The sequence below is a fragment of the Neodiprion lecontei genome, chromosome 2 (genome assembly GCF_021901455.1).
Source record: "Neodiprion lecontei isolate iyNeoLeco1 chromosome 2, iyNeoLeco1.1, whole genome shotgun sequence".
Classification (NCBI taxonomy): Eukaryota; Metazoa; Arthropoda; class Insecta; order Hymenoptera; family Diprionidae; genus Neodiprion; species Neodiprion lecontei.
In genome coordinates, this window is record NC_060261.1 from 26,829,244 (window position 1) to 26,846,243 (window position 17,000).

The 17,000-nt window shown below is 40.2% G+C and overlaps 1 protein-coding gene across 12 annotated transcripts in view; it reads right to left on the reverse strand.

The window, feature by feature from the left end:
* LOC107226430 (tyrosine-protein phosphatase Lar) overlaps positions 1–17,000 on the reverse strand; it is a 472,005-nt gene that overhangs the window by 41,609 nt on the left and 413,396 nt on the right. For all 12 annotated transcript variants that reach the window (XM_046732656.1, XM_046732655.1, XM_046732661.1 and 9 more), the window contains one exon: positions 554–736. In XM_046732656.1, the coding sequence (XP_046588612.1) occupies positions 554–736 (183 nt within the window). The remainder of the gene's footprint in view (positions 1–553; positions 737–17,000) is intronic.

Consider the following 17,000-nt stretch of genomic DNA (forward strand, 5'->3'; position numbering starts at 1 on the left):
AATTAAGCGGTAACGTTCGTTTGACGTGCACCCCTATACATTACTTGCACACATACGTTCTCCAGCCGTTCAAATGATATCCACATTCGTATACTCCATGTATTCGCGATTTCTCTATCGGGGAAAAACTTTTGCGATTTGTCAAACCTCCTCCGCGTGCCGAGCGGGGTATAATATTTTCAAGAGTTTCTTCCGTTTTTTGCCTCACCCGGTACTCTCCTTCGCTAAAAGTTCAACGGTGTTACCAACTAAGGGATATCCGACTTTGCTTCTTTCTTTTCTTTCTCTTATTCTCTTTCTTTTTCCTTCTTCTCTGACCAATTAGCGTTAATTAGGAAGGATTCCACCGGGAGAAGAAATGAAAATTTTTCAATACGATCTACGAAGTTGAGAATGATAACTGATTGCGTATTAGAGCGGATTACAGTTCGAAAAGTATGTCTGGGATGATTTAAATCAATCCTCTACGCAACAAACTCGATAATTCTTTCATCTAACTTGGCTTTTACATGCAGGTTGGGAAAATGAGTGAGAGAACTACGGAAACACTTACCGCTGTCCAGCACCGAGTATCGGGGATTATTCGTGTCGATGGGCATCATGTCTCGGACCCAAGAGATAATGGGTCTTGGCGATCCAACAGCGGCGCAAGATAGCACTGCGCTGTGCCCGATTTCAACTACCTTAGTCGTGGGCGCCTGAGTGATCATCGGAAAACCGGGAGGCAAATTTTCCGCTGTAAGCATAAAAACGAATGTCCAAAAATTAATTGCGATAAAACGGATCCGATTCAAAGATGATAATTATTCGATTTTGCTTCACTCGTTTTTACAAAGAGTGTAAGGTGTATCAGATGTTTCGATGATCGTACGTTTGTTATTTATATGTTTGTAGTAAAATTCAATTACCCTTGAACATAGAAATATTTTTCCAACGGCTGCGTGGAAAGTGTGATCTTGGATACGCGTGAAGCGTGCGCAAACTGCCCCGTTTCCGTACAGTACGGCAAAAGAACATTGGCGCATGCGCACAAGTGAAATGCCATATTTTACACACCAGGCCTGTATTTGGCGCATGCGCACGTTCGTGCAGCTCAATTTTACGCGCTCTGTTGTTGAGTGTAAGTCAATTTTTTTTTTTTTTTTTTTTTCAAAGTGACCTAACGTCAATTTTCACGCTGTCAGCGGTATCTTCGTTGCTTCTCGAATGAAACTCTCCTTCACAGGTGTCGGAAAAAATAGCGTGTGTCATATTTGCGAATTGACTGTATCTGAATTGCGTGAATGTAGCACTTGTGGTTCACGCTATAAATTTTATAATCATCGGAACTCCCTGAACTTCCGCACTTGTAACACGATATACTATTTAAGCATAAGATTTAAAAAATTGTGACCGACTTATTCCAATATTTTCATTTTGTATTTTCATCCGTCAAATAATAATCTAAATTGCGTGAGTCAATTGATGTTTCTTCTATCTGTTACTAATTAGGTACAAAACGAAATAAATCCTTTCTTTCCAAGCGATTGAACGAAATGTTTTGTATCTGATATCGATAAAATAATTTCAAATGACTGAATAATGTGACATGGCGTAACATGCAAAGAGAAGGAAACAAAACTATAAGATTTGACTAACCCACAAATGAATTGTTTATAATTTCGCGCGTGCAGAATTGGACGAATGTCACGTTGAAGAGAGAGAGAGAGACAGAGAGAACTGGGACAGTGGATCTCCAGGGAAGGAAAAGTTAGCAAAGGCTCTGTAGGTGGATACTGGCAGTCTTTCGATTTCATGGGGGAAGTTGGCCGGGCGTAGAGGAGAGGAGATGAGGGGAGAGGAGAGGAGAAGAGGGGAAAGGAGAGAAGAGTCCGACGATACGGCGATGGATACGGTACAGTGCCGAAGGAGTGGAGAGCAGGCCTCAGGATAGAATCAAAATTCAATATCTCGTATAAAACTTTTTTTTTTCCACCCCTCGCTCCCAACCCCCAGCTTTACCCTGCAGCAGCGGGTCTGAAGTAGCTCGGATATATGCAACCGCGCGATCGAGATTTAGCGAGGATATAAAGAGAGGAGATCAGTCGTTGTTTTCTTTTCTTTCCGCGTGTTACTCAAGCCCTCCGACCCCGGGTTTAATAGCGTCGCGATTCGGTTCTTCCGTGAATGTAGAAACGGAAAGAAACGAAGTAACAAAGGAAAAGGGTGGGGAAAGGGAAAAGGTAAAAAGCCTTGAAATATCCGATTCAGAGCGTCGTCGGCGAACAGTTTCCCGGCAATCCGAGGTCCTAGGAGACAAATGCAAGTTCAATGAGGCTCGGAAATAGGGTAGCGAAAAGTTGAGCCGTTGAAGAGTGCGAGCGGTGAAGCGAGGCGAGGCGTGGGCGATAACTCGAGGCGAGATTTAGAGTTGTCCGTAAAACTTTTGGTATTTATTTTTCTATTAGAATTTTCAAACTTCACTTTTCAAGTGGGTAGTTACGCAGGTATGTGTTGGCCGAGGGTTCACGACCGAGTTTTCAGATCCCCGGAAGGGTTTTAGTCGGACTCGGTTCACCGGAGCTGATAATTTATACGCGAAAGAACAGTGGTGATCTCGTCTGCTTCCTTCAACTCAACGTGATTCGATCCTGCGATCGAGGATGCGATAGTTGGATGTCGCAAGTTCACCCAGATAATTTATCAACTTATAATTATGCTGCTTTGAATTTTTTTTTATTTGACAAAAAAAGTGATTAGCGTATCGAAATAATTGGCTTTTGGTGGATTTTCAAAGCTCTTGACTTACAGGTTTCAAATGTTGTAATCTTAACTCTTTATAAAAGAATACAAAATTTGATCTCTGAAAGTTCGTACTGTAATTGTAATAGTTGAAAGCACAGAAAATTTTTATCTTTTTTTTTGTACGCTTATGATCAACAACTGTTGATAAGTTTATTGAAAATGAGCTTTTGAAAGTCCAAATTTACATTCGATTTACTGACTTCTTAGCAACGACTTTGGAAATTAAATAATTCTCGCAGAATAAGTACCAGGAAATAACTATCGGTAGAGGTTGCGAAAATCTGTGCAGAAATAAAAGAACCTACTGGATCAGCAAGGAAAGTGTTGACGTTTAGTAAGGCTAAGATTTTGACGCGCTAGCGAGAAGTGTGCAATAAGTAATATAAAATAACGAAGGAAAAAAATTAGAAAAAAATCACTTCCCGCTTGATACGAGTGTATAACGATAAGCATTTTCGGCTCAAGAGAAAATAAATTGTTTCATTTCATCAAAGATTCATTTCGCAGTTAAAGAAATATTTTTCCTCACAACCAAGTACCCTCGGAAAATTCTTTTTCTCAATTGTCTGGATTAAAACTTTTAATTTCCGGCCAGTCCACTCAGCAGATTTATTTTTTTCGAGTCATCTTACAGAGGAAATCAGGGTCTCCGGCAGGGTTAAGGATACTGCACGGAGCGGTGGATGAGTACGAAAAGAAATCGGGTGCGTGGTGAAGAGTTTTGTTGAATCAAAAAATTGTCATCCTCGGCGAAATACCCGGAGGGACATATTGTGGTCAAGTGTTGCGGGTAAAAAGGCACAAAAGACAAATTCCACGGAGGTTAACGGAAGAATCTCTCTCTCTCCCTCTCTCTCTTTCTCTCTCTCTCTTCGAGTCGCGTCGGGTAAAGTCTGGCTCGAGAATGGCGTCGATCGCGGCTGTATTCCCGGACAATAATTTCCCGGCCACCGGGTATTGTTTGGCTCCGAGTCCTGCTGGTGATTTCTATTGTCGGGTACATGGAAGCTACGGAGAGGCGAAGAGGAGCCAAAGAAGGGCGCGTAGCGAGGCGGCCGCGCAACTCCCTGACATAATTGGCATCACACAGCGGATAACGGAATGATAACAACGCGATAACGACCACAAAAGAAATCGCGGTAAAGCAAAACGAAACAATGAAAAATAATGCTGCATACCTATAGCGAATATTTTGTAAGGGATGACAGGAGCCATTCGGCTCGGATGCTGCATTGTCGCAACGAGCGAACGTCGCTAAAGGATAATGACGGCCGATGAAACGAAATATAATAGAAAAATATGTCTCGTTTCTTCGATTTTTTTTTTTTTTTCCACTTCCTTTCTCCTCCTCCTCCCAACGCTTCGTTAAACTTTATTTTTTTCTCGCGCCTGCAACACTTCTTCATCGATTTCTGTCTCGTCATATTTTCTTCTCTTACAAGACTTTCATCATTTTTATTATTCAACTATTCTTGTTCCGATTAAAGTCCACGTGATTTTAAAATGAACGTTGTGTTACTTGTAACTTTTAACTCGCCATTGATTTATTGAAATAATTTGGAGGACAAAGAGAGAGAAATATGGCAGTGAGGGACTAAATGCTACCCTCTTTCAAACTTGAAGTGAAGGGTCAAAGGGACCCTTTCAGAAAGAATGAAATGTTTATAATTCATGGAGTGTGAATAAAGTATATCGAGGATCATAGTCTATGAATTTGTGACGTTACAATCGACGTCGGTAAATAAAAAAATGCTACTTTTTTTTTCATTATTTTTTAAATCCGGGTGGCCATTTAGTCCTCTTTTTCCCACCTACCCTACATTTCTTCTTTGTCTGAATCGACCGTCACACTCACGATTCTATCCTTGTATTATTTATGTTCTACCAAAAGGCAGACATAACAAACAACTTTCTTTTCTTGCACGAAATTGAACAGTAATTTATATTATTAATTTCAAGTTTAACCAGTTGTAATCAGAATATGGAATACCAACTTTAGATATGTGAGCAAAATTCAAGGTATAAATCATCGGTGAAGAAACTGTATCAGTTTAAAAATATGCCTCTAAATTTGTCTTTCCTTGTCGAAATTGTTTCTCTCTGCATTTATTTACTGAAATCTTCTTAACATTCTGACTTAGCTGTTATCTTTACGTTGTATACAGTCCTTGTTTTGAGTTTCGCCGGTACGCTTGAATCGTTACATCCTTATCTCTACATCGACACGGTCGATAATGAAGCCAGATTTATACACTCCAAGAAAGAATTTGTACATTCAACGACATGTTCTTTTATGAGCTTTATTTCTTTGAATTAAGCATAATTTATTTGACTCAAGAATCGTAAATTTGGCTCGAAAATTTCTAGTAAGTTAAATTGACTGTATAATTTCGTCGAAAAGTTTTCTTAATTGAAATAAAGTACCTCTTGAATCAATAAGAAATCTTTTGATTCAATTAAACGTTACGTTAACTTGGAACGGTTGTTTCAGCTGACTGTGTTTTCGGTTATCGATAAAATGTAATACATCATTTTCCTGTAGATTAAACTTTTGTTCACTGCAACATTTCCACGCTTCAAAATCAAACATATACGATGATCCAATGAGCTGAATACTCGTTCTGTATATACATAGTATTTTATTGACATGACTGAATTTGCATTAGCGTAACCGATAATTTAGTTCGACTAATCACCATGAAAATTGAGTTGATAGCGGGAATGATGTTGTTTCAAATGTTTAATCGTAAGAATGGAAATGATTTTCGATAACTCAAAGTTATTCCATACAAATATGAATTTCGCCGAAACAAGTGCAGTTTAATATTAATGTTTCTATTTCTCAGATTTACTTGTGAATTCTTTTAAAAATAATTCCAGTATCATTCATCGTCGCATTGGAGTAACTCGTAGTGATGGAAATATTACTGACACGAATAAAGAGCTCCGTATAAGACAGTGAAAATTGCCATATTCTCAAAGAGTTAGCTTTGTGTGGTTATAAGAGCGTTATACGACTAGTAATGTAAGCGTCCCCGATTCAAGTCCCTCCGTATGATGTAAAATTACGTATGATAATTAAACATAAACTTATTTTTGTCGGATTTGTTTAACCAAAAGGCATACAATGGAGTTTGTGGTTCGTTGAAGAGTTTTATTAATATCAAATTTATCGGTTTACTAAATTTAACGGTGTATATAGAATGTAAACAGGCGTATAGACTATTAGGCTTCGCTTTGGAGCAGCGTTTGGTTTCAATGTACACAAGCGACTGACTTACTAGATCAACTTTTGTTTTGCTCTATATTCGTTCCAGAACCTTCTAGAAGGTAGAGGAATTCGTAACGCTATATTTTGGTAGCTCCGGTACACGCGCACTTTTACTATACATCGTCTTACGACTATACGTATAGTTTAAACTGCCATGTTCCCATTTGAAATACAACGATAAATTTATCGATCAATTCGTCATAATACTTTTAGTTGTAAATGACCAGTATTATCTCTACATTGTCTGTCCCATTTATTCAACCAAGATATTTAGCTGAATTGGAAAAGCATTTCTTTCGCCGTATTCGATCGCCATAATCGGCAGAGTCAAATAAACGGTAGTTGACTCAAACAATCTTTTCTCTGAGTATGATCGCGTTCATCAGCGATTGACAACAATAGAAGAACGGTCGAAGGCAATTGAGTCGCGATTTGCAGAGCGTGTAGTTGAGTAAGAAGAAAGAAAGAAAGAAAGAAAGAAAGAAAGAAGGGAAGAAATAAAGTGGAGAGAAAAACCAACGGAAAAATAAGACAAAAAGAGCGAAGGTGAGGGAGGGGAAAAAGTAAAGTACAGGAAACAAACGACTTTGGTTACACGATGTAGAGTCGGGCGAACAAAGAGGGAAGAGAAAGCGGCGAGCGAAGAATAGGCAGAGGAACGACTATACGTATAGTCTCAACGGTTCCTGAAGCAGCAAGCAGGAACCGGAGGCACCGCAGGATTCTTTTAATGCCGGGCGCGCGCCACGCCGGCGGTCCTTCCCGGGCTTAAAAATCTTTGAAACATGAGAATCGGAAAAGCGGAATAAAAAATAGGGCCCGCCCGGCGTTGAGATATTGCCGGAGTGTCGCGGAATGTATCACGCGGTCACCGCTCCCTTCCTTACGCAAGGGCTTAACTCCATCCAGATGCCGAAGACTTGGGCCCGGCGCTACTCTGAAATATAGAAATAATAACGGCGCATATATCTACATCGTTCAAGGGTGTGAAAAAAACCTTGATATGCCCTGCCGCCATAAATCAACCCCGTATCGTCTGGTGTAACAGATATGTGTGTTTTGTCTGCACTCCGTGTCTGACGATGAGTATATGGGTTCGAATGCGAGATAACGCCATCTAAGTTTGCAGATTTTTCGCAAAATACAACTTTGAAAATGATCGTTGTCGTGATTGTGCGAGTGAATGCAAATAACGACGCAGACTTGTAGGAGCTGGTAGGCGATTTATTTACAAAAGTATGTACAGAAATTTGAGAGCTATGATATGAGAGGTCGAGTACTCAGATCGAGGGGACTGGTCGACTGCTCTGCACGAAAGTTGGTTAGAGACTGTGGCATCGTATGCAAGTAGGTAGTTAGGTACACTTGGGGACAATGAATCTGAGACGGCTAATTTTTTACACTAGACAGTTACGTTGGCAGCACAGAGAAACATACAGCGCCACGGTCGGCCGAGCGCGAAACAAACTCAATCTCAATAAACGTAACGTAACCCATGACCGCCGAATCTAACCTTAGAATACCTGTCAATCTGCCAAGTCATTATTCCCGCGGTATTCTCAGATTAGATTCGGCGGTCATGGGTTATGTTACGTTTATTGAGATTGAGTTTGTTTCGCGCTCGGTCGACCGTGGCGCTGTATGTTTCTCTGTGCTGCCAACGTAAGTGTCTAGTGGAAAAAATTATCCGTCTCAGATTCATTATCCCCAAGTGTACATACGTGCCGGAAAGCAATATTAGAAAGGGATAGAAAAGTTTTTTGAAAAGAATGATAAAGAAGTCGGGAAAGCGGAACCTGGAAAAAACCTGGCTCGCCAGTTGGTCGCCAGATTTTATATGACCCTGTGACGCTGACCGAAGGCTACCCTTCCAGGTACCGCAGGATAGGGAAGAAACTCAAAAAAAGGTTCGCGGATAGGAAAGTCGAAAAGTATGGAAAATGGCGAAAGCAATAGAAAGAACAGAAATATATTTACAACTATAGATTTTTTCATTTTTTTTTTTTAAGGCCCCGCTCGAAAAATGTGTGACATGAACCTGGAGTGGGTAGGAAAATATTTAAGGTCGCTAATAATTATTGTAATATGTATTATTTATTTTTATGTGTACACTTTACGGGCTTGTTGGTAGTTTATTTTCTTCTGTATCGTGGCCCGATTAATCGTTCACGAATCAACAGCAAACTGCGCGTAACAATTCCGCAGTTGGCTGTTCTCGTATTTTACCCGAAAGATTAATCGTCTCGGAGAAATTTGGATAACACTTTTTGCTATCGAAAGAGGAATCTCACATCATATTAGTATCCCTATTACGTTTTCAGTTCTGATTTTCATGAACAATGATTAATCGGACCACAGTATGAAAAAAAATAAACTGATAATAAGTTCCTAAGATATACACGTAAAAATAAATAAAAAATATTTCAATAATTGGTGACGACCTCTAAATATTTTCCTACCTCCTCCAGGATTTACGACAATTTTTGTTACAGTATTTGTCATAAATTTTTCGAGTAGCACCTTAAAACAAAAAGATAAAAAATTAACCACCCTAGTGTACATATATAGTGTACTATTTTCTGGAAACATCTTTGAAGCCAGGATTGCGGGTGCTTCGCAGAAGATGAAAGTGCCAATTGCTTATGTTCTTTACGGGTTCCTGTTACTCAAAAAAGCCAATGACATTGAGAATTCAAAGTATGAAGGGTAGTAGAATGAGTCGATTGGCATAAATGGAACATATTCAGATTCTGTTGCATCGTAATCATTTAATGAAACACCAACATTTTTTGAAATAACGGGGATGTTTAGACACAATTTCCGAATACTTGACTAAATATGGAATGTTTCAGGCAGGGATGTGTTTCACCATAATTGCATTTCAGTTGCTCTACCAGGAAATTGAAATCGTACTATAACGATCATCTTCTCGAGAAGGAGGAATTAGACTCTCTTGTAGTTGTAATATATGTTCTGATGGTAGGTAGATGAACTGACAATAAATAAGTTTCAGAAAGTCTGATAACCTTTATGCACGCCACCGATTCATTTTTCGTTATGTGGTCTGAAAGATGCAGTTTTTTGGAAATAAATTAAACTCCGACCGTATCTGCGTTTTCGCCTTAAATTTGTAATAACATCCGACTGAAGAGGACGTGAAATTTAGCAATTGATATTCTCTCCGTCAGCTCGACGTATGCAGTTTAAACTCAAGCTGTGACAGTGTAAACATTGTCGCTTAATCATAGAGTGTAAACGAGGCGTAAGTGTCTTGGGCGGTAGACGTTCAAGATACGTGAAGGTACAACATTCTCCTGCTACCTATCCCGAGCCAGACCTGAGATTAAGTGAGGACGGGGTGAATGTGTGTAGACTAGAGCGAAATACTATCTCTGCCGGAGCGCCTTTCGATTAGCTCCAGGAAGGCAGCGGCGGCGTGGCGTCTTTCCGTTGGATTTACAGCTGGGGGGTGGTTTTAGCTACCCTTCGTAGTTGCGCGAAAGGGCATTGGGGTTAAGAGAGGAGATGCTATACATGCTGGTCGGGCTGATGGAGGGGGCGTTTCCGATATCTCGGACACGCCACCGGTCTTAGAGTGGAAAAAAAGTGTCTTTAGGCCGGGCAACGGGCCCCGAGCTGCTTAGCCGCATCGGAAGAGCGAGAAATCGTTATTGCGCTATCAGATGCTATCAGTGATCTACGGGAATCCATTTCGACCGATTTTCAACACACCAGCGATTAAAACTCGAAATTAAACCATAAAAAGTGATTTCCCTGAATTACACTGAAATCTTGCAAGGCCAAAATACTTCTTGTGATTAGTAAACTGCAAATGTTGGGCAGGCTCCGAATAGTTTCTTTCTCCTCACCGAGTTGGTACATGTTTCATTTTACAGCGAAATCCGTGCACAAATCTACCATGAATCTTCATTTGTGAATCGAATAATGTACACGATAAATTGATTTCCAGCATACAAGTTTATTTTTGAACGATCAGTTCACAAAATCAATTCAAAGTTGAAGTCTTAATATAAGAAAATTGTAAAAGTACGAAAGAAAAAATTTCATTGCTTCTTGTACCTCACTAGAATTACACTTCGAAAATAGCCAACTTTTTCGGATTTCCAGGCTTTGGCTCTTCTTCTTAGGGTAGCTAGAGTTTTCTCCGTATCTTTGTGCAATCAAAAACTTACAACAGAGTTTTTAGGGAAGAACCATACGGTAGTACGAAAGCGTGAAAGATTTTAGTTCGCGAGAGTTCAGACTTGATCTTCCCATCCCCAGTCCGTTATGCGGGATAGTTTGGGGAAGACGTAGAGCACGAGTTTCCGGCAGAGACTCTCCGGAGCTTTCTCGAACGTTCCAGTCGAATCAGTCAAACCAGAGAACGTGTTTGCAAACCATTACGGTACAGTTTTAAACCCCGGATACCCTCCCGTGTTTGGACTCCAGTTCTCCCGACTACTCTTCTCCCCTTCCAGGCAAACCACCCACCCTCGGATTTCGGTTGGGTTGGATGGCGAATTTGGTGCAGACCAGGTTGGGCGTGGAATGTTTCCGTATTGTTTGACAGGTCCGTGCGTGAAAAGTTGGGGTAAAAGAGACATCGACATTTCCACAGATAAAATTTTAGAAATTTTTAATTGTAATTTGTATATCTTGAAAAAATATGTCTGTATAAATATTCTGTTCTCTTGAACCGATTGCTGTTAGTCGAATTCATTCATATTTGAATTTCACGTTTACTTTATTTCACTACTGTTTCGTTTCGCGACACTACATAACTGAAACACCATAAACCTCTTCGTCCAAAAAGCTTCTGAGTCTGACTTAAACATTGGTTTAAGATGACTTCCGGCAGTGGTGTATGGTACCGATGATCGGTAATTTGGATTAGACGACCTCACAAAGAGGTCCGAAAATATCATGACATATCCCTAGACACATAAGCTTGGAGAGTATTTAACTAGACACCGCGATGAATGCACATTGGAAACATACCAGCCACTAAGAACACCGACTGATAGACGGTGGTGCATTAATTGCGAGAAATTGGGCTGTCCTGACTCGCGCCCATTTCACGGATGATATATACTGAACGGGAAAATCAAGGCACGGGAAATTCCTGCGTGTATGGGGAGGAAAATGCTCCTACATATGCAGGCCCAACTCTGGAACAGGGAAGAAGGGTGACACCGTTTACTGGCATCTCTTGGTCATTTATACTTCCGGCCGGACGGAACTGCGTCTGAACCAATGCGACGCCGAGGCTAGTCGAGCCGCAGCGATCACTAGTTTCCGGCGATGAAATTGGCTAGAAGTTACTCGCGTCCTCTGCCCGTGCTATCGTCTGCCAAAGTTCCAGCACCGTATCATCGAGAGTCGTTTTCCTCGCTTCTCCCCACGCTGGGATTCCCCATTAAGTATCCTGGTTGCTGTTAAGTTCTAACCACCTACCAACTCATCCCCGTCTGCGCATCGCTCTTAATTGGCGAAAGGGACGGCGGAAGACCGTTCGCAGTGTACCACCAATCTCTGCCCTTCTCCAACAGGAGCCGAGGTCGGCGTAATCATCACTGATGTGAAGAAAACTGATACTGCTAAGATTACATCGCTACTTGGGCGGAACTGATTCTGATACGGTACTAGCTTCAGTAAATATAGCATACATTTTTGATAGGAATTACTCACTCTGGTGTTCGCACGTCACTTGATTACATTGCGGTGAATTCGTTGTGACTGATTCAACACATTGTGCTGGTGTTGGAAGGTCCGATTCTCGCGGTGTAAACATGTTGCGAAATCAATCCAGAATTACGCGAGCAGTATTGCACTGAGAAAAATTTTTAGTTCCGGATCCACTCCTCAACTATTTTCATTTTTTACCACAATCAAAAAATATAGTTTTAGGTAGAAAGTGAAAATTAGTTTTCTAGCTGTTACCGGAAAGTCTAGTATCCGTTACTATTCTTTCTCATTACGATCACTGTTACTATATTTTCTTGTAACTGTTGCGAAAATTTAATGCTTGGGCAAGAATAAATTGACGTAAAAACCTTGTTTAACCAAAAAAGTAGAGTAAACCTCACAAACTGATTTCGCGTTACAATTACCAAAAAAGGATCGACAATAGCGCAAAATAGTTACGCGTACCTCGTTTTACGTAATTCCAACAATATTCAAACAGTTTTTTAACGAAACCTGTTTTACTGAATTTTCGTACTTACTATAACCAATGAAATTTTTCTCAGTGAAGGTATTTTTTTCTATTTTGACTTTAACCCCTTCGACGGCATTGACGCAATATCCCGTTGAAAAATCGATGTCTTTTTATGGGCACTAAGTTAACCCTGCCGTCGCAGGGGTTAAGCCTCCTCGCAACTCTACTCTGCATCTTTTCCTCTCCTTACCTATACTTTATACTCAGGAATCCTTGCAACCAACGTTTCCCACACACAGTATTTGCAGTTTCTCTTCCTCGCCTGCATTTTCAAAAACTTTTCCAAGAACTCCGACTTTTCACCCCTACATCCTTCTACCAATCACCTCCACACATTGTTAGACACTCGACCCAGTTCCCTTTATTTTTTTAAAACCAATCTTCAACAGGGATAAGCTGTTCAACGCCACACGTCAACTAACTTTCATCTCTTTCAATATCAACTAATGGTCTTAGCCTTTTTTAGACTCCCCTGTAAACTATCACCATTCATCTTACATCAGAATCATCAAATTTCACATATTTAATAAACCAGTTATTTTTTTGTCGGTTAAATTCATCGTACATCGAACACTATTTCTCCTGCAAATTCACACCATCCCCGTTTTAAGAAATTGTAGTAAGGAAGCTGCATAGCCGTAACGATAAGGAGGCCCAGTTCTTTGCAGGTAAGGCCTTACAAATCTTGCCACCTCCCATAAATGATCGGAGCTTGTTAGGGCGCTGAACCAAATATTTATGACATATCACGTACTGAAAAATATTTATAGAATATCTAATATTAATGTATATCGATAAACCGATCTGAAGTTCACAATAAACGCAGGAATAGTGCTGCGCAATATATTCCAGTGATCGTGGTATGGATGGACAAAATGATCTGATCCAGACGCAGTATAGCTGCATTGACCTTGGACAGCACTTCATGTGAAACAACAAAATTGAATTCTTCTTTTTAGAATACATTTTTAGAAAGGAAGATTTCAGAGGAGTTAATCACTTTATAGTATTCTCCTCAGTTGTTCATTCTTCTGGCGAAGCAACGATTGGAGAGTTGATTAATAAGGTAAGTTAGACAAGAAAAGATAATTAAAAGATTCGGAATGGTTTTGGAAGACTTTAAATAACTTCAAAATAATTCCGTGGAACTTTACATGACTTGAAGTGACCTGACCTGCTCGCAATAAGCTTCTCACAAAGCCAAGTGAAACGGTTTATAAAACTTCGAAAGATTTCAGGTGACACAAAGTAAAATCAAACGACTGTCACGAAGGTACGCGCCGGGTTTTAAGTATGGTTAACACCATGGATGCAACAGAATCTGCAAGCTTCCTCAAAGAGACCCTCTGTGTTGATCGTAGGAAAACAGGCGCGAGTTGTTTTGCAACGAGTTCTCTGCGACTGCGCGATGCACTTCCGATGATAGATGCAGACGTTGGTTGGTTTTACACGTGTATTTGCGTAGGTAGGTAGGTAGGTACCTCCTCGTGTTTGGGGACGACGGTGTATACGAGAGATGTTTACACAGAGGTACTTAATTAATTAATGAAAGTCTCACTGGCGGAGTCAGCCTCCCCACGCGAGGATGTTTTAATCCATCTCATTTTGCACGTACCTTTCTCTCCTTCCTCCCATTTCCCTATTCTCTGGTCCGCCAGCCCCATCCCCTGCAGGTGGCCCGGTGTTTACTCGACTTTCTGTTTGATCGCGAGCTTTTTGCTGCTGCTATTGTTGCGTCATCGCCATCGCCGTTGCTTTTTCAGGGCAGTTTTCGGAACGAGTCCGTTGCTGACTTTTTTGTCATCCTCCATACCTTTGTGCACGACGTGTTCTTGGGCTCAGTGCAGCGCAAAGTATAACGAGCTTTGCTAGAGTAGGTGCATTCCCAGCAGCGCCGCTCGCCTGCGGAGTGACAACTTCACTTGGCCAGTTTCGCAAGTCAGTCTGAGTTTCAGACTAACTTCGTTTATACCTGCTCAGGTGTTTCAACTGAATTGATTCGACACCGCGTCTGATTGTAAGCCAAATGCAAACGCCCCTGCGCTCTGTGGGGTTCTCGTTATTATTATACCAGGACTTGTACCAGGTTTATAACCCCCGGCCGCAAGAGACATGCACGACCCAACCAATTTCTTCGTAGGCTTCTCAAGATCCTTGATTCCAATTGCTTCGGGCGATTTCCTCTACAAGCATCGTTGCTTACCGCGTGTTACCTGCGTTATTGACTTTCACACCTGGCTCACATGCTTCAGCCTTACTCTGCTACTTCCAACCTTTTCGGACCAACGATAATGTTCTTGATATTAACCTCTTTGTAAAAGGACGTATACACAGATGTTTCCATTCTTATCATAGAAATTTGTTTTGGGAATCTAGATATCTCACACACGTACCGACGCACGATTTTTCTTTTCCTTTTCTGTAGTTGGCGTCAATTTGAACTTCAAATACTTTTGTAGATAACAATTGATTCTTCAAAAAAGCTAACAATAAAATTTGCATCAGGTTAATCTCTGTTATGTGTTGTCGCAGGAGGTATTATGTATTGAATAATCTACGAACTGGTTTAGACGTTAAAAAACTGCAAGTAAGATTATTATCCTTTCTGACTACATCATACCAAGTATTAAATTTCCCTTCATGAAAATTCTTATAGTCTTATTTGTCCAACGGATAGATTCGTTTCAGGAGTATTTGTGACGCTTGAACGCGAGAACTGACGCATGTACGATCATGACAGAATCACTGAATCACGTGTAGAACGTTCGAATTTTACTGGCCTTATTTTTGTCACGAATCATTAGCGGTGTTCGGTTTAATCTGTAAAAGAGATCCCTGATCGTTACGTAACGTTATCAGGGTGTGCGGTATGGAATAGAGTAGCCTTAATACATGCGGGGCGAAACACGAAGAGCTTACAGGTTTTGCGTGCGAATGTTGAGTCCTTGAGGAGTTTCTATCGTGGTGAAGATTTCGTCGTTTATGCGCAAAGTCGGGTACACTGTACATTGTACCACCCGTTGCGCACGTCATGCACTGCATCAGGCGTACCTTTTATTGGCTGTATGCTTGTCGGGATCGATTGTTTTACGTAATCAATGTGCGTATTTCTTTATGGGTAGAACGAACAAGCTATTGGCTCATCCATTATTCCCTTGACGAATTAATTTAATGGCTCAAGTTACTTCCTCGCCGGACGTGTCCATCAAATCAATTCCCTAGTTTTCGGGCCAGAAGTCACGATTCAATCGAGTTACCAATAGACGCCTATAGTCGGCGCATAGTCGTAAGAAAATTCTTAACAGGCTGAGTACCTGTACTCTACCAAATTAATCACGTTAAAACAGGCAATTTTCCGCCACCTTGTGTCTCTGGCTGAACTGACTCCATTAAACATTTGCCCTCTGCATTTGATCCGAGTTTTGTTCAACAGCTTCATTACGAATGTTCACCAAATGTGTCGTGACACTTGAAATAAAATTCACAGGGTTGTTTTGGAGTGGGGAAGAACTATAACCGAAATTATGTAAAATTTTGTCACGAACACAGTTCGCGTGATGCACGAATATTTGATGGCTGAATTTTTACACAGTTGAGGATTGGGAATTCATGATCAACACAGAGGGTTTATGGTACATTATGAATTTTACTTGAACGATGAATTTATTAAATCAGTGTTAAAGATGTAACAATAGAAATTATTGTATAAGATGATATACTTTTTATTTTTTAATTATTCATGTTTGATCGATAAGGAACGAGAATCAATATTCCAGAATTTTTTTAGTCAATCAACTGGTGATTTCAAAAAAAAAAATACACATAAAAATCACGTTGGCAATTTTTAAGCTGTTCTCTGGAATTTTTGGACTTTTTCGAGACTTAAAAGTTCAGTCTGATGTAACACAGCATGCACGTTCAACTGTTTTACATATAACCTCAGAGGTCAAAGAAAAGTGCTTTTGGTAGTAAAGTGATGTAAAAGTGGTGCTGTATACTGAAAATACGGTTAAAGAGGTGAACGTGCAATGATATCAAATTCTCGTATGTCGCGCAGTTAGTGATCGAGTCGCAAAAAAATCATTGGTGTTATATAACACTCATTTTAGGCATTTTGATATTTGTTTCTTTTTTACCATCAAGCTTATTACTATAACACAGTGAAGGGATACTGACGCCTTACAACGGAGTATATTTTTCGTATTTTCAGAGTGTAAAAACAGTCAAAACATTCGGCATAAATTTCGTACTAATTATATGGCTGTGTTCTGCGATGGAAAAATAGTTTTGCTTACAAGATTCGTCGATTTACGAAGATCACATTGCAGGTACCAATTCCCGAAAGAAATTATGATTTTTACATCACCATTTAAATATCTGAATTGTATAGAGAGAAGAGCATTATGTATTCCGAAAGTTGAATATTCGTTTCTTATAATTTCACATTTTAGTAATTTGTCAGTCGTTTCAGTTTCAGATATTCTCAACTACAAATGAATCTGAATTCGTGATAGGTGTATATTATTTCAAGCTGAGCAGTTTAGACGTAAGCTTCTAACCTCTAATCCCCACTCAACAAGGTAATATGTATGTACATGTATATGTATATATATATATATATATATATATTGAATGTAACGTGGCGTTTCGACGCTTGCGTTACAAAACTGTTTCCCGAATCTGCCTCTCTCCACCGTCCCTCCGCATCAACTGATCGCGAAATTT